The following is a 22,415-nucleotide window of genomic DNA, read 5'->3' as shown; positions in this document are numbered from 1 at the left end:
TAACAGGTCTGCTCGAACTAGCTCTAGCCTTGGTAAGCATCACTGGGACGGTGGAGGTCTCTCCAGGCTACCCACTGCTGCTCTCCCAGCAAGAAATTTGCTGTACATGAGAGCAGGCTGCCAGCAGTGAGCTCAGGGCTGCTATGACTATACCGCTAGTAAGGTGTCAGCAATAAAAGGATCTTCACAACATCTTCTAAGTCCTGAGAGCTTCTATGAGCTGTTAACAAACCTAAGCGCAGCGAGTGGCAGAAGATGCTTAACATCTCACAAGATTAGACTTCAGCAGGCTCAGCTGACACATGTCCAGCAACTTGATTCTGTCCTTAAAACTCTTATCAAATGTTTAATGAGGAATCGTGGCTTGTACAGTGTGAAATCTGCCTTTAAAAATGTGTGCCAAATCAGCTCCCCCTGGTAAGCTGCAGCACGCTCAGAGCTGCTGGCCTGCGGGCCTTGCGGCAGCTGGAACACAGGAGAGCAGCAAATAGCTCCTGAAAGCGCCATTCCTCAGTGGAGTATCGGTCCTTTTACTTCAAAATATCTGGACACACGTATCTGTGGAAAGTTGCTGCATTCTCTTGAGTTCACCAGCTTCTGCTTTTCAAGAGGGTGGTTGGTGAAGCTCTCCCTGCCTGTATTTCCCAGTCTCACTGAGGCAGAGCTCTTTGGGATTTCCTGGAGAAAGGTACTAACCGATAAGCGCATCCTGACACCTTTTTGTGGATCTTTTTTTTCTTTCTTTCTTTTTAATGCCGGGGTATGATTCTACTGATCAAATACTCTTGTTTCCCTGTATGCAAACTCTGTATGGAAGATGTGGGGGTATTCTGGAATAAATAAGAGGAGAATTTGGATAGGTTTCAACTCTATCAGATCTATAAGGTCTGCTTATGAGTTGTAGTAAAAGGAGGGTTCTGCAGCTCTGTAAAGACGCAGTGAGAAAAATCAAAAAATTGAGAAGCAGTAAGTACACCTGGTTCATCTCGAGTGTACCCAGATATTATCCTAGCTTGTGAAGCACACAGCAGTCACGTCTGCAGAGCTTTTCCGAGGAAAGGAGTGCCTGAAATAGGTCTTGCCATTTCTGTTTTAAAAGAAGCCCAACTTAACATTGGAGACCTCATTTCATTGTACAGTATAAACTTTTAGTAAGCAGTAGACAATTTCTGTTCCAAAGAGCTTGCATTATAAGGCCCTGATCTTTCCAATGCTTACATGCTTGCTTAACTTTGCATCTCTGAATTGTCCCTTTTAAGTCAATGAGATTACTCACATGCGTAAAGTTATTCACATGCCTAAATTTTTTGTAATATGAGAGCGCAGATAAAGATAGGATGTGACTAAAGGAAGTATTATAATCCTCATCTTGCAGATGAGGAACTGAAGCACAGCAAAAATGAGATCCTGATCCTCCACAGCGTGTATATGCGCTTAATTCTGAAGCGTACGAGTAATTTCCATCAGGTTCGCCGTGCCCTCTGGACTGAAGCGTAGGGTCTGGATTTCAGTGACTGGCTCTACCGCCGATTTTAAGTAAGTTACTTAAGTTCTGATCCCGCGACATTAAATTAAAGTGCTTAAAAAGCGTGGGACACGTTTTGCACGGGATGCAATGGCCAGGTGGAGATAAAGGAGGATGATCCGCCCCCTTTAACCTTAGCTCCGAGGCGTTACAGGTGGATGCCTGCATCTGGCGGCGTGTGACATCCCGCCGCACCGCTGTGACTGGGTGCTGCCTGCCGCGCTGGGAGACCTCCCAACTCCCGGCGCCGCATGAGCCCGCACCCGGCAGCGCCCGGCGGGGCGGCGCGGAGCCCGGCCCCTCTCCCGCGCCTCCAGCTCGGCGCAGCCGGCGGGGCGCCCCGGTAAAACCCCTCGCCAGGTAAAATCCCTCCGCCGGGCCCGGCGGCCGCCTCGCTGCCCACCCGGGCGCGCTGCCGCCACCCGCCCGCCGCCGCCCGAGGCGGCGGCACCTGCGGGGCGGGGGCGCCGGTGTGCGCGGGTGCGGAGCTGGCGGCCGCGCGGGGCGGGCGGGAGCGGCGAGGGAGGGACCGGGCGCGGAGCCACCGCCCGCGGGGCAGCGCCGGCACATGGAGCGGCGCCGCGCCGCGCCGCCACAGCTGCCGCCCGCCCCGGCCCCCGCCCCGGCCCCGGCGTAGCAGGTACCGCGGGGCGGGGGGTCCCGGGCGGGCACCTGCCCCAGGCCCCGGGGCGGGCGGACGGGGGGTCAGCCCCGGGCGGCCGCGGCGCGGGGGTGAGGAAGGGCCGCGCGGAGCCGGCGCTGCCGGGGAGAAGTTGCCGGGAGCAAAGTGGGAGGCTGCGGAGTCCAACAGGCAGGTCCTCCCATCCCGTCCCGTCCCGTCCCATCTCGTCCCGTCCCGTCCCATCCCATCCCTTTCTTCCCCTCCTCCCTGTCCCACCCGCTTTTTTTTTTTTTTTTTTTTTATTATTATTATTTGAAAACATTGCGCCGCCGTTTGGGTGTAATCCAGGCGTTTTGGAGCGCTTCCTTAAAATGTCAGAGATGAGTAGCCATAAGGAGCTGGCCGAGAAGGGGTGTTCATTGATTCAAAGGGGAGGGAAGCGGCGGGGCGGTGGAAACGTTGCCCCCACGCAGGAGCGGGTGCGGACCGGTCTGTTTTCGCCTCCTCGAGTCAGCACTTCGGTTCATTCAAAGCCCGAGTTCAAATTGCTTCGGCCTGTAATTTGCAGAGGGGAGGCAGGTATGGAGGTTGTAAAAGCCATTAGGAACTCGTAAAATTAGCAGCCCCTGTGCGCTTGAGGGGAGCGGCGTTAGAGGAGAAGTTGCTGACTTCCGAATAGCGGTGCCACCAGAAGTTTTCGGTCGTTGCGATACAGCCTGTCACAGCTGGAGGTCTTCTTTCACCCTGCTCCGCAAAGTTACCCTCTCTGTGAAGGGACGGTTTCGCTCTGTAGTCGTTATTAAAGAAGATGCGTGTAGTTAGAAACTGTGTGTGTGAAGAAACGACTTCCCACTGCAGCAGTCGATTCTAAGGAAACTTTTAATTTTGTGCTTCAAGAAACCTGAGTACTTCTTGGATTACTTTTCTACCTTGGTCTAGAAGGTATGGTAACGCTGCCAGACGTTGTGCAAAGCATTCTGCTTTCAAAATTGTTAGAAGTTAATAATATTGTGTCAGAAAAAAAATTGTAGCTTATGATTGCAAATTATCTCAAAAAACTGATGTTTTGTGGAATGCAAGAATTTTTAGACCGGTATGGCCACTGGCTTAAACTATGTAAATTATTGTAGAGGAATATAAAATTATTTCTTTTTTCTTTTTCTCTTTTTTCCTTTCTTTTTTTTTTTTTTTTTCCTTGCATTGAATCTGCTCACACATATAAGTGCAAGCAGTGTTTTCAAAGGACTTTGTGTGGGGATCAAAAGTTAGAATGAGAGCTTCCTGACTAGGTATTTTTATTTTCAATAGCTAAATGCTACCAAGGTTACATCCATATGCATTTACTGTCCAGCTGTCAAAAAAAAAACCAAATGAAATAAACCAGGTATCTAATCCTGATTATATTTCATGCACTCACCTTAACAATCCATTTGCTAGACTTTAATAGTCTAGTTTTAAAATTGGAAGCTGTAATGCATTGTAAGGGCCAAATCCTTTAAAAGACGCACTCTGTTAGCTTCAGTTGACTGCTCACATCAATTGTAACTTGCATGCATACTGGAGTACCATGTAGTATGACTCTCTATTAAACATTATAAATGGTCATTGAAATGTAAAGAAAAAGCATATTAATATATTGCATTTAGAAATGAGTACTGAAATTCCTTCCAAATATTTGGAAGGACTTTATCTGAATCAACTAAGCAGGGGCATGTTCCGGGTGGCAGGCGACACTGCTCTCTCGCCTTGCTAGTGAATCGCATAGTTTAAGGTTTTCAGAGTCTTAGTGAAATACAAAAATTAAGGATGAGATGTCTTTCTTATGTGAAAATGTAGTTGCTTCTGAATTTTCCAAACCAAATTTTTGCCTTAGGTAACTTTGTTTATTCTTCTTTCTCTTCTCTAATGAGGGAAATTGTAAGTCAAAAAAGTGAGAATGCATTTGTTCATGTTATCATGAAAATGCTCAGTATTCCTCTTCATGGGTTAATATAACAGTGTAGCACACAGTAGTTTATACTATGCCCCTTTTCCAAAAGGTGTCATTGCTTGCATTCAGAAGCTTTTTTCTAATATTGACATGCTCTGCTTTGATTTTAACTCATAAATGTTTGTTTTAAAACTGAATAAAAAATACAGGTTATACTGCTTAGACTGCCATATATTTCCTGCCACTGCCTCAAAAGATACCTCAATCTTTAGCAAAGCTCTACCAAGTTTAGTTTGCTGGCCATATGCCTTATCTCTTTATCAAACCCTTTGAAACTGCTGCATGTGGACATGAGAATCTAAGTGTAGACCAAGTGCAAGACCAAGAACTCTTAAAATGATAGCTGTCCTTTGCAGAACTGTGTGGGGGAAGTGTCCAAAACACTGCAGAGCTCTGCACTTTCCTTAGTTCATGTTTCTATTATCCCAGATTCACCTCTAACCTTAAAGATTTTCTCACAAATATTAACATTGGTGACTATCCATGTTCTTTCTTTCCTTTTTTTTTTTTTGAGTAAAGTAGCTTAAACTCAGAACTTGATATACTGCAAGTCTAAAAAAACCCAAGAAACAGAAATCATATCCCTAACAGTAAAGTAAATTTAACATAAAAAGCCAAGGAGAAGGCAGGTTTATTCACTAAGTGAGAAGACTGACCAGACTGAAGTCAATGGAAGTCCAATGCTGGACATCCTCAGGAGCCAGGATTTCAGACCTAATGCACTGGTACCTGCAAGAGTCCTCTGCCTCCTGGGTACAGCTTCCAGGGGAAGCGACAGGAAGGCAGAGGCATAATGTGGAATTGTACTGACTGTCCTAATTCAGTCAGGAAGGACTGGTGGATCCCAGTAATTCAACAGAGATCACTAATCTCTCTGGCCCAACGTAGTGATGGGCAGACAGGGCAGAGGGCTCTTCTCTCTTTGCCCTTCTTGCTCCCAGTAACTGCAGAAGCTTAGATGCTGATCCCGTGCGCACCATTTATTCCCGCTGAGTATTTCTGAGGGTGGCTACCTAACTCCAAGTGAGCAGAGTGAGTTGGTGTATTTTTAGTAGGTCCCATACTCAGGAGTTGCAGTAGAGAGACAAGGTTGTCATACACCTGTGACTTTCCACCTCGGCTCCCGGCTGCCACTGCTGACTCCGGCAATGGTCTGATTGCATGTTTTGTTACATATGCATGGTGACACCTTTGTCATTTGACTTACATGCAGTGTACAATAAAAAGTGCAATAGTCCCCATCTCGGTGTTACTGTAGCAGTTTTCCTTTCTCTTGTAGACCTCAATACCAAAAACCTGGTTTGCTTGCCACTTCCACTGCATAGCAATGCAGAAATGTAAGTGGAGAATCAATCCACAAGGTTTTACAGCAATGCAAAACTTGTTTCTCATCATTAAAAGCAGATAACTCCAAAAGGAAGCCAAAAACATTTCCAGGCATATTTTATTTGAGCTTAGGTACTTCTTACACTAATGCCACAATCTTGCAGAAAACAAGGAAATGGGTCCAGTCTGTATTTCAGCAACAGAAAACAAGGGCATAATGAATCGTACGCTGTTCTGGCAGATAATTTTTGGCAACTTTTTCTTAAAAAGTCCAGAGGATATCAAAAGTCATGGATCACAGCCTAATTGTGTGGCTTTTTGTCAGGAAAAACTTCCACTGAGGACTTGTGGGATTTTTCTTCCCCTGTTTTATGTGCAAAAAGAGCTAGGTCCATAGTGAATTTTATTGTTTTTCAGTCAAGATTCACATATGTACTTGATTACATTTTGACCAGTCATTACTTTCTACTATTATTAAATGTAATAGAATTAGACCAAAGAAAACATAATAAAGTAGTAAAATGTAGTGTAGCAATAACGGGATCTTTGGAAAAAGTTGTCATCCTTATGAGCGTAACGTGGGATGCACTGCTGGCACTGTAGTGGGCTCTCCCGAAATTCCCCTCCCAAGTGACAAACCCCACTTTTCTAGGAAGTATAAAATCACACAGAAAGAAAGGTTTGGGAATGAATTTTTCTTCTCAGAATCCTTCCCCCCCAAAAAAAAGAAAGGGGAGGGGAGGAGTCTGTGCTGCTGGACAAATGCCGTTGGGTTAAATGTAGTTGCTAGATACCTTCAGGAGAGAACCGGGAATACATTATGTCAGTTGAGGAGTGGAAGGTAAGGGCTCTCATCAGTTTTTCTGGGAGTAAGATTCTTTGGGAAGTGTTTTTAAATGCTTGCAAGTCAATGCAAGAGTCAAAAGAGGAAAGACCTATTCCTTGCTGGTATTTTTTTCTGTGATCCAAAGACTTTTTTTTCCCCTGCTGGAGGGGAAAATCTCCCTAGTGGCTATCCAGCAAAACAGACTGACTTTGGCTGGGAAACTCCCTGCTTCCAAGCTCAACTGTGGGTTTGTTGTCCCCTACATCTGTAATCTATACATAAACATAACTACAACTTGGAGTCAACAAGAGTTTTGTTTGCTCCCTAAATTTAAACAGAATCATCTTAGCCCCCGCAGGTATATTGTGATGCATTTTTATTAAAAGCCCAACAACTTCTGCCTCACCCTTCTCCTTTAAGACACTCCTTCCTACATGTATTAAGCTGGTGAACAAGAAGAGATTGCAGTTTTTTTTGCACTGAGCAAGTCACTACCAACACAGTGTGGTGACTGCAAAGGTAGGTCCTAGTTCTGAAAAGATACATGCATGTTCTTAGCTTTATTTGTACCATTGCAAATTCATGGCGATAGCAGGTTTGGGACCTATATGGCACGCTCATGCTTCTTGTATAAATGCCTCAAAAGGTCTTTCAGACTGTAGTTTTTCAAGAGCAGTCACACTGAAATTGTCATTTTTTTTTTAAGCAATTGGAACTGTCCACTTCTTTAGCTTATTTTGAAGTGTATTTCATGTGAAAGATTTACGTTTCTTCTTCTGATCCCAGTTGCTCTAGCTTTCTCAGTAAAAGAGAAACTTGCTCTGTAAAGATGGATCTGATTCCCCGCTGCATTGCTTCATTTTTCCATTTGTGTCAACTCACTGAGAACAGTGCAGCAATTGCAATATAAAGCTGGAATTGTCTGTAATGGATTGGGTCCAAAATATTTGCAAAAGCAGAGTGACTTAACTGAAACATGTAGTGTGGAGAAACTTGCTAATTCATTTCAGTTATAGTAATTTTAGGAGTTATTTTTAGGTTTATTTAGGGAAAAAAAAATCACACAGATCTCTAATATGCTTATTCAGGCTCATAATGTCCTTTAATAATCCGTAACAGTTTGAACAGTTTGAAGGGAAATTAGGAAGCAATTCCGTGATCATGAAGCAGAGTTATTGAAACCTCCTATAATTCAGACAAATCGACTACTGATATATTGTTGGGGATACTTGGCAATAACAATTCTAGACATAAAGGTATCCTTTTATGTCTTCTCTATTGCATATTTAGATATGCTGTTCTAAGGACATCCTACGCTTTTTAAATCATATATATATATATATATATATGGGTACAAGAAGTACAGTTTTGCATCTGCTGCTTGCCCCTCTCTCGAGTGAGGGTCCTGGAAGAATACCCAAGAGCTCAATTTGGCCACTTGAGAATGTGCTATGTTCTTAGATTGAGTGCCTTAATTTACGCACCTCACCTTTTTTTAGTCAGTTTATTTATATAATGGAAATGTGTGCATTTTCTTTGTCATGGTGAATTTATTCCACTTTTCTGGTTGATTTTTAGTGAATAAAGGTGACAGAGTTTAATGAGTTAATAAAATGTGGCCTTAATTAGGAAAATTACCTTCATATTTTTCTCATATTGTGGAAACAATTTATAATGACTCTGGTTGCAATTCAAAAACTTAAAGGAAGAACCTTTTTCATATTTGCAATGATATCAAGTCCAGTAGTTTGCACACAAAGTCAATGAAAGAACGGATTTTTTTTTATTATTTCTTTTAACAACGAATTGTTACATGAATATAGCTCAAACACAGTAGAATGCTAAGAAGAATGCATATGGAAAACACACACATGCATGCAAGATGCACTCTTTATCCTTTGTCAGTGCTTTGAAAAAGAATTCCCAAAGAACTGAGAATTATGTAGGATCTTTGAGACAACTTTTTTTACACCCTCACAATTGTTCACTAACATGGAAATTAATTTTACATGTGCCAGACATATAAATGTTTCACATCTGCACTGTTAGCAGAGTTCTTTTCTTAATCTTGTGTGCTGAATTATAGTGCTTCCTTCATTTTGCAGACAGGAGCTCTCCATTGAAATTTGACTGTATGCTCATAATTGTATTGTCAATTTGTGTAGTTAACCAGAATTTACACTAGGCTGGAATAGAGAAATGACTGAATAAACTAAACATCTCCTTAGACTTTGTAGAAAACGCTGAATATGGAATTCGTGTAGAAGGAGAGAAATTGATCCACTTAGTTTTAACCTTTTTTTCTGTTTTAATGCAGTCCTTTAAAAGACCTGGAGGTTTTTTTTTTAAAACACAAATGGAAGGACACTGAAGTGCTTATTATGACTCTCAGTTTTTAGTTTTCAGAAAGGACACCCCTCATTTTTGTAGTTATTATTTACATTGAGCTGTGTGATGAGGCGGAAATTAAAAATAGAATTAAAATGGCTCTAAAGTAGAGTCATTCACAGAGATTGTGAAGTCTAGCATATTAAATTACAATAATAAAGCTAATTATCAGCTGCTTGCCGAGATATTGGATGCTTTTAATTAAAACTAGTTTGTAGGATTCTAGCAATTTTCTTCCAGTATTTCCACTGGTTGTGCAATACATACTACCTTTTACCCATATTCAACAGCCTTCCTGTTGTGTGTTCAGTCGTATGTAACACATTTGTATGTGAAGTTAAAAGTCTATTAAAAAGAAAAAAAAAGATTAGGTCTTTTGTTTAAAAGGAAACTAAACGTTAAATACTTTTACAGGGTTGTCTTTATTCATCTCCTCTCTTGGTTGTTGTTCAAACTCATCGACTTCAGTGGATGCAAGAGACTTGGTTCTGCTAGGTCGAGACCCTCTGGTGCAATTAGAAATGCAGCTGTATTATCATTCCGCAGGTAGATGCAACTCCCAACTTAAAAACTAAAAGACCGATGACACATACATGATGATACATTATCAGTCCTAACCTGTTGTTAATGTGCAAATTCTCCTTTCAGGTATGTTAAGGGCTATAGGTGTTCAACTGTACTGTGTTTTTCAGGTTGCAGCCTGGTTTTGCTTTATTAATTTATTTATTAAACTTCTTTTCCTATGTCATGGGTTGTTGAATCTAGGACCCAGTTTAGGGGCTTTGCTTCAATTTAGATTGTAAAGTGGGTTGGGGTTTTATGGTTTTGGTTGTCGGTTTGGATTTTTAGTTTGCTAAAGCTGCAGCCTATGTGATGAGGAGCCAATGAGACATGTCAAAGACCACAAAGACGAGACGTGCTTACACACGAGCACTCCGTTAGGGCCAGCTGCTCCAATGACCTGTGCGAGCGGTCCCTTTTCCTGCCGCGGGGCTGCTTGCACAAGAGGGGCTTGCGAAATCGGCCCTTTCCCCACGGTGGCTGTGGAAGCAAGGCTGGGTTTGCCTCTTTGCTTGTTTGCTTTGTCGCAGTTAACCCAGAGCTGCCACTGCTGAGGAACCCCTCTCTTTTTATATTTGCAAAAGCACCTGGAGAACACCAGGTCCCTTGTAGAAGGTTTCTTCTCCCCTCCCCCCGTCCGGACTTTGTGAGCGCTCATATTTTCTGCTCTGAGGCTTCGTGGAAAAGTGTACCTGCCGCCGAGGGGTGCACTCAAGACAGAAGTGTTCTTTCAGGGACCTTTCTGTCTGCTCAGCAAGGCTACACCTACAAATAGTCAGGAAACATGCAGCGGGAGGTGGTGTACATTTGCAGACTCCTTGCAGCACCAGAAGTAGAGCTAGATGGAAGGACAGTAGATGGAAGGACAGCTCTGAGTTTAGGTGTGCTGGTGTAAGTCCAAGGTGGCTCCACAAACGACAAAATTTGTGATTTCATTTCCAGACCATAAGTGAGGTCCCATTGTGCTGAGCATGAAGCACATGTTCTCCCAGAGAAGTCAGTGCATATGTAGCTTGGGAAACAAAGAAGAAAACAAAATAGCTAGTCTTTGGCATTGGATTAGGTCATTCCATTGAATTATATCAATGGCCCAATCTTGTGATCTTTTAATATCCTAAGAGAGCAGGGTTTGTAGAAGGACTGAGATGCTTACATGTTTGTTTGAATTGATAAAACACTGTATAAATGCTAAGCATTCATTTTCTTGACAAGAAGGTTTACTTTTGAATTTGCATTGTAAAACAGGAGATGAAATAATAAATGAAGACTTGCAAATAATTAATTTGCTGTATTCTGAAAAATTAGAAAATCTTGACCTCGCTATGACTTCCTCATATTTACACCTGGAATCCTAAAAGGGTCCCAAATCCACTTCTAGTTGTAATTGACAGCAGGTATAAATGGAGCAGCACCTCGGTGATTCACGGGGCGTATTTTGATATATTCTTAAGACATAGCACAAGTTATATTGTAGAGGGATTTGCAAGGAGGAAAATCAGTCACATATAAATTTTCTTTGGACTCAAGATGGTAACCTGGACAAATGCTGACTAATTTAAATCCAAAAGTTTTGTGTGAGCATGGTCAGTTAGGTGCTTCCTTATTTAAAACAAAATCAACGTAGCCTTTCAGGTTTTTTGTGTGTTGATTATTAATTAGCTTAAGACTGCAACTTTTGATTCTTTTTCCAAAGCATTATGGTAGCTTCATCTGTGAATCTGGTATTTGGAGTCTGAAGAGGAAAACGTACAGGTTAGAGTTCTGTATCTGAAAAGACTTGAAGAAATAGTTTTATCTATTTTGAAGGGAGCTCTTTCAATAAGGGGCCAAACTTTGAAGCTATTTGGATTCCTAAATAGAAGAAATATCTATTATCACCTAGGTGCTGATCCCTTTCCTGCTATAAATGAGAGCTACAGCATTTGAGAGCAAGATTGTTTTGGTCAGCTGCCCACTCAGCTTTTGATTTCTAACTTCAGGCTCCTAAGTTAGCTGCTAACCTAAATAGATGCGATTGCATTGAAGACAGTGAAGTCATACACACTTCTTATGCTAGTGATAAATTTGATTCTGTAGATACAACTTACAATGAAAAATTGCAAAACAATTCTTTTTCTTGCCAAAACAGACAGTTATTTAGGGTTTCATGTCATAAACATTTCTAAAACAATGTCCTTTTAGATAAATCTTTGTAAAGATCTAATAATTTACAAACTGATGTCAAGTAGATACTTTGGTGCAAATCCTTATATCTGTACATAGGGCTCTCTTGCTTTCTGGGAAGTCTGTGACAATGTTTCTGCTGATTCTAGAGCAGAGGAGGAAAAGAAGGGAAAACAGGGAATAGTTTCCTATTCATAGATTTACCATACTAAAGACAAAGAGGTAAATTCTACTCTTAGCACTTGAAATTTAGCCCAAGACACGTTATGCCCAAGTGTGAAAAACCTTTTAACAATCACAGAGCCAAAACCAACACACTGCTGTCATTGCAGATTGGGGCAGGGGCGGGGGGGGAGTCCTGCCATGTATTCTTTGCTGATACAGAGCCTAAGCTGAAGTCAGCTGGGATTTCATTAGTATTTACCAGATACCACAGGATACTATAGTGTTAGAGTACAATTTCCCCCTGGGAGGGATTCAAAACACCCTTTAGGATTTTTTAAAGTTCGTTTTTTTTGCTTTTATCAATTTGCTTGGTGCTTGTGGATCTTAATTTACATTTAGGAACCATGCTTAATTGTTGTAAGTAATCATTAGGGGGAAAAAGAATCTTTCCCTCATCACTTTTCCACCAGCTCTATTTTCTCTCCGTGTTTCATCCCCGGGAAGTGGATCAGCTTTGACAAATGTCCTAAAATCACCTAATTCAATTGCATGCATTCAAGAGATGAAGGCATGTCTTTGAGAACTGAGGGCATCTGTTTCAGGACAGGCAGCCATCCAACCTCACAGAAAGCAAGCCTAGGAGTATTCCATTGAAAAAAAAAATAAAACAAACTGTACTGCAGTTTACCTCTCCATTTAAGAACTGCGAAGTGTTTTCAAACTGAATTCTGCCTGATGGCAGCAAGAGGCAGGAAGGAGTACAGCTTAAGTGTGCTTCTTAAGTTGCAGAAATGCTGAACGTAAGGCTTGTCATGCCAAAGGCAGGTAAATTCAGGAATATGAAAATAGAAGAAATTTTATCCTTTGCCACCTCAACCCCTTGTCGCTCCCAGTCCTGCTGAAGCCCTGCTGAAGGCAGGTGCAGTTGGAATAAAGTGCCCTTCATGCGTGTGGTTTCCTTCTGGTGGGTGTTTTCTTGGGATGTTTTCTTTGATTGGTTGGGGTTCACTGTACTTTGTGGAAAAATGTGTAGTAATCAACTGATTAATAGTAGCCAGGTGACCCTCGAAGGCAGTAATAGATGCACGGACATTTATTTTTTTCTTCCTGTGTGTTCAGTCATGCTTGCAGGAGAAATAAGGGACTATACTGAGCACTTGTACCATACCACCTGCCATAAATACACCACATTTCCAGTAACTGAGCAGGCTACCATTATAGGATTTTCCCTCCTGCAAGAGAAGCTGCATTTCCCACTGACTACTTCATTAGAAACAGATCTATTGAAAACTCTTCAGTCTCATAGGAACTGATGCAAATTGTTGAGTGGTAGGTGGCTTTTTGCGTTTTGCATAGCTGTAGTCATTTCTGAGAATTATTTATAGATGCTAAACAAATTGTTTATCTGGAATTAAAGTTTAAGAGCAGCATAAAGCAAGACAGAGCATTATTGGATATTAAGCAGTGCTATGGTACGTGTGCAACAGGCAGAATGCTCTGTGAGAATACCAAACTTTTTTGCAGACTGCATAGACCAAAATCTGTTCCCCAACCTATCTGTCTGCAGTCCTGCAGTCTACATGCTCTCTTTTTGCAAGTCTAGCATGGACCTGGTGACGGAAGCCAGCTTTTGCAAGGGGGGGGCAGCAGTGTATTGGATCTCAGATGTACTGACGACATTCAGAAGCAAATGAGTAGACCATAAAACTTATGAAATGAGTAAATATGACCACGGCTATTACGCTTTCCCACTGCAGCTTGTCGGGTAGCAGGTTGAAGATTTTTTTGGGAAAAAAAAAAATTATGGAAGTTGGGCTAAAAAGGTTAGGATAAGGTTTGAACCCTTTCTGTAGGAACTCAAGCCACATCCTCCTCTGCTTCCAACCCTCAAGAAAATGCTTCTTCTTTAATTCCAGGAAACAGGGTTGATGGAGCAGGTATCTCAGTTTTGAGGAACAGCAAAGAGCCAGCTCCTCTGCTTGGTAAGATGTGAAGCCAGCCACACCAGCTAAAGATGTGACCTAGCATGCAATGGCTGAACAAAGAGCTTGTAGGCTTTTTGTCCCCTCCCCACCTGAGGCTACCTCAGCTGCCCACGCCATACTTCAAGGTGGGGACCAGGTTGTGCTGGGTAACTACGTGCTCCGGCAGCACATCTATTATCCAAGGGGCCACCAGCTGTCCACAGCTGGCGCTCGAGCCCTGGGACCTGCAGGGTCCCCTTCCGACTGAAAACCTGAATTTTGTTTCTACCCCACTAATCCTCTGCACGCTTCTCCCTGGTGCTTGTGGTCACTGGCCGCTGGCTCCTCGGAAGATGGTGTGTCGCAAGCAGAGGGCAGGAGCTTCCCGGTATCGCTCGCCACGCTGTGGAGCCAGCCATCTGTCAGCAAAACAGGAAGGCACGGGTTCCCTCTCCCTCCTGGGCTCGTTTCACTATTTTCGGGAGCTGTACTTCTCCCCTGCGCAGCGCCGGGCTGGTGCGGTCTGCAGGAAGGGCTCCCGGGCGAGCGAGGGGCCAAAGCCTGAAGCTGCTGTTCTGCCCATCTGCCGCGGCTGGAGGTGTATTCATTATTAATGGAGGTAGTGGCGGTTGCTGCTCAGATATGCAGCCCTGCCTGGGTAAATGAGACATTCTTCAGCAAATTGCTTCGTTTTTTGATTGCTGATTGTACGCGTGTCACCAAGCTGACTCAAGGTTCATCGATGCATGCTCAGTAAATTAGAAAGAACATAACTATGGATCAACCAAGAGAATGAATTCTGTGCCTACAATGACCCAGGGCCATTTAATTTTCTGCTTAATTTTGTTGCAGTCAGTTTGCATTTTGGGTTATTATGCAGTAGGAAATTAACAATAAATAACAAATTTGGTCCTCCTGTGCTTGTAATGATATTTTTATAAATCTTTGTAATGCTGTTTTTAAAAGGATCAAGGTCTGTGCCAGTCCGATACTCCAGGAAGTATGCAGGGAGGAAATAAAGAGAAAAATACATTATTCTTCCCAGATAATCTTATAGTTAAATAGCAAAGGTGGTTTTTTTTTTTCTTTCCCCTTCTTTCTCCTTCTCTGTGTGTGTGGGGTTGTTTCTTTTTTTTCTTTTTCTGTGTGTGTATGTGTGTGTTATTTTGCATTAACTTAAGGCTCTTCCTCTCTTCTCAGATAACTTGAGGAAAATGGAAACAGATGAGGCTCAAGATATGTCCCAGGTTTCAGGTGAGGTCCTTAACAAATACTTCTACAAAGAAAAACCCAAATTCCTGCTCATCTTTCTAGCACAGTACAATGTTTTTCTTGTTGTCAATAAAATTGCTTTGGGTCTTTTTTAAAACCAGAGTGGGAATTGCGATATAATTAATGATATCACTTGATATCAAGCCCAACAGTGCATGGATTTTTTTAAAGGAACTGGGTAAATAAAGAAGTCAAGGGAATATAGAAGCATAGATGTAATTTTGCATTAAACCTGTGGTAGCGTATCCCTGAAGCATGGTCAGGTGCACATTTACACTCTTTCTTCTGGGAGCAAAATTCTGATTGTTACAAAATAAATATAGAACAAAGAAAGTTCGCTAGGTGGGAGGGGGCAAATACTAATTAAAAGCAACAAAACTGTGTTTACCACATAGGGTTATTTGACTTTTTCCAGAGCATTCTGTTTTACTTATAAACATTTAAAAAAAGAAAAAGAAAAAAAGAAGAACTGATTGACATGAGGCTTTACACTTGTAACTGTTTTTGTCCAAGATGATAGTATTTCAAAAAAATTTGAAACAACAGAGAAGTTACGTTTCTAAAATTTGACCTGTAGTGGCATGGATAGGATTTTGCAGTCTTACTCCATATTGATATTCCTACGGGGTGGGGGGTGGGGTATTCTTAATTTCCTCGGAAATTGATTCCTTAAAAAATTGGCTTAGCAAGATAATATGTATTCATACCGTTGTGCCTCCGCAGTTGAGAAAGGACAAATTAGTCTCTTTTCCTAGTTTCCCTAATATGTTGGCAGCTGCAATGGTTAATGGCTTTCAGTTTTCACTTTTAGTGCTCAGCTTGGAGCAGGACAGCCCCACCACCAAGGCAGCACCCGGCAGATACCTGGGTGTGCGGCTCTTTCTTAAGAGGCAGTTCTTGGGCCCTGCCGGCTGAAGACCTGGAGGCCAGCTATAGGAGATCATGAAGGTCTGGGTACAGTGTGGGTGGCTAGGTCACTGGGTTTTCCTGAAATACATGAATACAATTTTCTTTCTCTTTTTTTTCTCTTTCTCTAAAAATGTTGAGGAGTCTTCTCAAAAATTGGAACCCAGAACTTTTAGTGTCATCTGAAAATTGAAAATCAAAAACATTTTCTGTCTGAAAGAACAACAATATAATAATCCTTCATCCAACAGAAGATTATCAGTTACATTTAGTATAGGGAAGTCATTCCTAGTCAGCCCTGTGGAGGCATGTTGCACTCCCCTCCTCAGGTAACAATTTTAAAATTGTAACTGGATATACTTACACATGATTGTTTTGTCGCATGCTGAAACAATTTGGAAATGAAATAAAACCTGTTGTATACATGCTGTGCTTGGAGCATGTGTGGCCCTAGCAGAAAAGGCAGCGGGGTTTTAATCCTTTATGCAGACAAAGCACCATGGATCTGCTCAGAGCAGTGATTCAAGCCCAGCTCCTCTGCCTGCTGCAGAAGCCCTTTCCTGCTTGCGTGAGCTCCTGGGAGCAGAGGTGCTGACCTCCTCTTCCTCTGCAGCAGCACAGGCTCCCCTGGATACCCACACCTAACCTTTGTGGTATTTTTTACAACGGCATTAATCGGAGCTCCACACCTGCTACCTCTTACCAGGGCATTGCTTTTTTTTTTCTTTTGACACGGGGAGGAGCAGTGTGGGAGATGCTGCCTTGAGTCAAGGAGTGGATTAGAAGGTCACACACTTTGCCTTCCTTATGGTCTGCCTCTCCCCTTGAGAGGGAAGATTTGCAAGAAACTTTGCCATTTTGAATGTCTGTGTATATGTAAATATATACATAATGTATGTATATCTATGTATATAATTTGTAGCTCTCAAAGTTTTCCAGGATTTGAATGACTGTAGTACATTTTTGTGCACTTTAGCTTTTCTAGCAAATCACACTGATGAGAATAGTACTCTCTGTGATGAGAGAGGGTTCTCTTAAAAAAAAAAAAATCAGTGTAAGAGGAATTTTACCTCTGACAAGCAGTAGACCTACATAAACACGTTACAGGAAAAAAAAACCTGCTTTGAACTTTTCCTGTTGTTCCTGTCACTAAGCATCTGGTACTTTCTGTAAGCAGAGGCTGTGAGTTCTATTGGATTGTTAGCTGGATTTGTGTACAACTGGCCAAAGAAAGACCTTGCTAATTTACTTTCATTTATGATCTGAGTTGTATGTGAACTCAGCCTTCTGGAAACAGGAGTTTGTTCCACACATACCGGCTCTTCATAAGCTCTTACTAGACCTGAAAAGTAGAGGATCTGAAGGTACAGGGTTGTTACCTTCTTCTTTCTCATAGGCTGGCAAATCCAGAAAGGAGTTTTCCCCCTCTTCTCCTCCTCCTGGGGTTCTACGTGCTTCTAGGATGCTTCCTTGCATGATAAGGGAGCTCTACTACATATTGGGAACCAGTTAGACAATTGCAGAGTTTCAGGAGTGTGAGATTGTCTTGTCAGCTGAAAAACACTTTTATTTATTTCTCCTGCTCTGTGAGTAATGCTTGTCAGATGTAGCTTACTCTCTGAGCCTATGGAATTAGGTGACTTGGCTCACTAGCGCACTTGGTTGCGTTTTAAAAAAAAAAATAGTTTGGGGGGTTTTGGGTTTTTTAGTTTTGTTTTTTAACCCAGAAATAAAATAGGTCTCTAGAAACAGTCTTCTCAGCTCAAAAGCAGTGTTTTGCAGCCATGTGCTTTATGCAGCTGTAGCTGACTCAGGTGTGGCAGGGACAAGCCAGGCCAAGAGAGTATAAAACTAGTGTGAACGAGCCAAACCCTGCCTGCGCACAGGCATTCCTGCTTCTGGGAATCCAGGCATGGCTGGCTCCTAGAGGAACTGAAATACTGTGTGACTAGCACAAAGTTCACACTTTTTATTTTTCTCCTGAAAGTGATATTTCATGAGGCAAGCAGTTGCAGTTCTGAAATGAGGAGAGAGCTGACATACATTTAACCAAACGGTATCCGGCACCCGTACAAGAGAATCAGAAAACACAGATAATATCTCACTTAACAAGCAGTATTTTTCCTGCCTTTTTTTTTTTCTTTTCTTCTCAGTTCTAGGGCCTAACAGTTAAGGAAGGTGAAAAAACAGTACAAATGTTTCCACATCTAACATAAAAAGATCCCCCTAGCACCAACCAGGCTGTGCCACACTCTGCAAAAGCAGGAAGAAGAGTTTTGCATTTGATGTTCTTGCTAGGTACTGGGAAGGTGGAAATGAGTGTATCTTGGGCTGGTATCTCCCACCTGAGAGCCTGGCTCCTGTCCCAGAGCGACTCTCTTCTCATCACTGGAGGTTTGAGGTTCCACGAGCGAAAAGGGGACATGAATTGGGTTGTAACTCTCATCCATAGAAATGTGTATGTTGCTTATGTTGCATAACTTCTCCAGCGATTCTAGTGTTTCCGTAGGGAACAACCCTCAGGTATTAAATGCACCCAACGTTAGTTTGTGAAAGGATAGAGAATGAGATTTCTGTAAGAAATCCTGCCCTGGTTTTCTTTTTAACAGTCATAGCTCCAGCAGCACCATCCTGGCATGAATGAATTGCTCCCAGAACTGAATGGAGATGTTAAAGAAACACCAGGCTATGGACTTTGGTAGGAATAAAGGATGCATAAAACCTTACTGGGCTGGGCATTTTGTTCCCTTCCTCTCTTTCCTCATGTCTTTAACTATATTGTTAGGGCAGAGATGAGGAAACTCAAGTAGAGAGAAGCTGAGGGTCTTACCAGGCACCGTTGATAGGTTAGGCACTTCTCTGACAATTTTCATACAGAAATGGCAGTGTTTGGAAATCTGAGACCGTCTTTCAGAGCTTCAGGATGAACTGGGGAATGTATGATACAGCCTGCAGCTGAAGTTATCTTCATTTGTGACTTAACCAAGGGCACCATGCGTCAGTGGCAGTGCCAGAAACAGAACTTCAACTCTGTCTTTTTTGTTTGATATGTCAGGTGGCTCTTTATAAAAATTAAAAAAAAAAAAAAAAAGACACCCCTCTGCCCCAAGATTAGATTGCATTGTTTATGCTTCACTTCCTGGTTTTGAGCAAAAAATAAAAATGGGAATGGAATAAATCTATGGTACTTTGCTCTGTTATGTGACATTTTAATAATTTACCCCAGTACTTGCCACTAGGTGTTTTTTTTTAGCTCCATCCCTTTGACCACTTATTGTTCTGGACATGCCTGTTAGAAATTAAATGGGAAATTGTTCCCTCCTTTCCCCCACCCCCTTTCCATTTCTAAATTCAATGGCAAAAGGATGTTAGTGAGATTGCATATCTGTAAGATTACCATGCAGTAGTGAATTTATCATGGTGTAACAATTTAGATGTAGTTAAGGCATGAAATACAAATATCATGCTCTAGAATCCAAGACACAGAGCTCAACAAATATATCTATTTTAAAGCCACTATTTTTACCCTGCCTTTTTGCATGCAGGGATTTCTCGATCATGTGTAACAGGAAGAAATCAAATGATGTGAAATGAGTCATTAAAGCCAAGTTTACTATGTTTTCTTAAGTGCAGTCTCCTGCAAAGAGGAAAGCGTACCAGATCTCCAGCTTCTGCCCCACCAAGTCCGTGAGGCCAGTCTGATTCATGCCACCTGGGCAAATGGCTATTAATTTAACAAGTAGAAGATTGATATCTGTTTAGTGAACCAAACAGTTCACCATAAACTGCAAAAGTACTGATCTACTAACAGGTTTCTGTTCCAAAAGACTGCTTTGACTTATCTTCAAAGCATCTTACTTAGCCTGCTTATTTAGGATGCCTAATTCCACACTAAGAAAGTTTTGATTTTGTTTGCTATCTGTTATCTCATAGGTTTGATATTATGTGTTTATATTGGTTTGTAGCCAAAAAAGCCTTCAGTTTTTTAGGGTAAGTGTTCTAAGTAATCTACGCTAAGTCAAAGCATCAACTTCCGTTGTTGTAACTGGGAGCACAATTTGAACCTTGGAAGATGCTGGTGGCTTTTTGATGGCTATTACTTTTTAACAAATTTCCTTAACCTACATGTAGTGTCAAGATTCTGACCAGACTGCCTCTTGCCCTCCGATTAAACCTCTGGGTTTTTTGGTTTTGTTTTTGTTTTGTTGGGGGGAAGTGTTGAAAAAGCTGAAATATTTCAGCTGTCTCTCCTCACCCATGCATCCTGTCTGTAAGAGATACCTGAGCTTGGCAGGATGGGACTTGCATTGGAAAGTTGCTGCCAGTTCTTTAAGTTCCTTACGTCCCATAAAAATGGTGCAGAAAACTACAGGAATAACTAAATAAGGAGCTAAAGAGTCAATGGCAAAAACTGTTTTAATGAACTTATTTCCTGCTTTTACTTTCCTCTGCTGTAAAATTCATAGTCCTTCATTTCCATTTACACAATCCACATTTGCTCTTGCACTCGCATCCAGTGGGTGTGATTTTGCCCATTGAAGTATACCCCACAGAAGCTGGAGATGGGAGGGACCCTATGAAATCACCTAGTCGGTCCCTCTGCCAGTGCAGGACTGTTCCTTCGTTACCCTCAAGTCCTCTGGCTGCAGTTTTAGATGGTTCACCTGATGCCGCTCCCACCACTCCTGCTCAGAGATTATTCCACAGTCTGATAGATGCATCATTAAGAAATGCAGTCACCCACTCATTTCGTTCATTTAAACCTAGATTTGTGCAAACAACCCAAACCAGCTGATTTGGAAGATGACTTAAACCTAGCTGTCATCCCCCCCCCATCATGATCAGTATAGATTGGAAAGCACAATGCTTTGCTCCATCCAGGATGTTGGGAGGAAACTGTTTTCCTCTTTCAGGTCAAATCTGTAACTGGCATCACCAGACTGTTGTCACCTAAGTAAGCTATATTTTTTTTATTTTTTCCTTTTCTGAGAAGTGATTTCAGAATTAATTATCGTTTGTGTGTTAATGAGGGAATTTTCATTAGAAAAAAAACACTAATTTGCTAGGCCTTTGTGTCATAAAATTACTGCCCTTGCTGGTGTGCTGATTGCCATGGGATGTCTAATAGATTGCATCAGTGTAAATTGGTAACATCTCCATTTTGGAGACAAAGGTCTTATGTGAACATTACTGAGTTCAAATCCTGCTCTGGGCCTACTCCATTCTTTGCTATTAATGCGAAGACCAGCCTTTTAGTAATAGTCTATGAAACTAATCACTTAGATAATTCTTTTGGTAGTTGTTTCCAAGGCATGCTTTTGTTACAGATCTGTGAAGTCATTTTAAAAGAAGCTCTGCAAGACAGGGATAGTACTGTGGGCAGGATATATATGCTGTGACTGAGCGCTAAACCAAGAAACCTCACCATTTCTGGAAGTGCAATACTTAGCAAAAGAGTTATTTTCCTTATTGTATTGCATTCGGCACTAAAACAGTTCCGTAATCTTTCTAAGACACTAAAGCACCAGACTGTTTTCTTCTGCAAAACCTTGCGTACTCAAGATACTAGGGTTTTTTTCCTCTTTAGAAATAAGAGATCATAAAACCCTTGAAGTCATGTTTTGACTGACCTCTCCTAATTGTACATGGTTTAGGAAGTCCCAGGAGCTACAGACACTTAATTACTTGTAGGCACAAGGACCAGCAAAAGCTAAAGTTTGATCTGTGGGTATTAGTGAAGCTTGCTGAAGATATAGTTGAATTTTTAGTTGGAGATAATTTTTTTTTTCGGGGGTAGTTCTGTTAGAGCCCCAGAATACTTGTGGGTTAGATTTCACTATGTCATTGAAGCAAATCCGGATGCTCTCAAGGAGCATTTGTGGAAGAAAGAAGAGTTTTTACAAAAGACAATCATTTGATAACCTTTGTAATCTGTCAGTCTCCGTTGGCTAAACTGGATCTTCTGAGCATAGCAGCTGAAAAATGTGCGTTACAAATATCCAAAAGGGTAAGACTGATAAGTGTGTATCCAGACTTCAGTAAATTTGGAAGAGACATTGGCCATGCATTCTTTTCACAAATATAATTACCCTGTATTCAAAAGAAGCTTCCTCTGCAGGACAGACGGTTTTGGTCCTAAGAATGTCATGCTTTTAGTAGTGTTTAGGATTTTTCTTAAGTTTTATTTGGTTTGTTTTTCCTCTTATGGTGTTATTTGAAAATGAGGCTACTCTGATGACTCACTGATGCTATTTTCTTCACTACTAGGAAAAGAAAGTCCTCCAATTAGTGATGTCCCGGATGATGCAGATGAACCTATGCCTGTACCAGAGGACCTTTCAACTAGTACTGGAGGACAACAGAGTGCTAAAAATGAGAGAGTCTTGGGTAAGATGACTAGTCCACTCTGATAAGAAAGATTAGTACATAATATAATATGTCAATAATGTTGAAGTATATAGCAAGCTGGTATACAAGCAGGCCCTGTGCTTTTTCATCTTGTTCAGCACAGGATTACTCAGGTGCTTAGTGGTTTTTTGTGCAAACTTCTCTTTGAGAAAGGCATTTTGAAGGACAGCAAGCCTTTTCATCCACAGAGAAGTTATAAAGATCCTACTATTTATCTTATTTCTAAAGCATGACTGATTGCATGAAATTCTCCCCAGGAAAGATGGTTTTCATTCTGTGTAGGAAATGGAATTAAATAT

General features: G+C 41.7%; 1 protein-coding gene across 22 annotated transcripts in view; it reads left to right on the top strand.

The window, feature by feature from the left end:
- The first annotated feature begins 2,144 nt into the window (after positions 1-2,144).
- The window catches only part of IKZF1 (IKAROS family zinc finger 1), a 71,829-nt gene continuing 51,558 nt past the window's right edge, over positions 2,145-22,415 (top strand). For 6 of the 22 annotated variants that reach the window (XM_075142406.1, XM_075142404.1, XM_075142403.1 and 3 more), the window contains exons 1-3: positions 13,483-13,676; positions 14,731-14,784; positions 21,976-22,095. In XM_075142406.1, coding sequence (XP_074998507.1) covers positions 13,598-13,676; positions 14,731-14,784; positions 21,976-22,095 — 253 coding nt within the window. In that variant the 5' untranslated portion in view covers positions 13,483-13,597. Of the gene's footprint in view, positions 2,166-2,251; positions 2,337-2,409; positions 3,090-5,941; positions 6,305-6,785; positions 6,809-9,091; positions 9,224-9,248; positions 9,326-13,482; positions 13,677-14,165; positions 14,189-14,730; positions 14,785-18,317; positions 18,407-21,975; positions 22,096-22,415 lie in introns of those variants that run through there. The other 16 variants (XM_075142408.1, XM_075142385.1, XM_075142384.1 and 13 more) reach the window with 16 other exon arrangements.

This window comes from Calonectris borealis, chromosome 2, assembly GCF_964195595.1.
Source record: "Calonectris borealis chromosome 2, bCalBor7.hap1.2, whole genome shotgun sequence".
Classification (NCBI taxonomy): domain Eukaryota; kingdom Metazoa; phylum Chordata; class Aves; order Procellariiformes; family Procellariidae; genus Calonectris; species Calonectris borealis.
The sequence above is the reverse complement of the archived record's forward strand: the minus strand, read 5'-3'. Positions and strand labels throughout refer to the sequence as shown.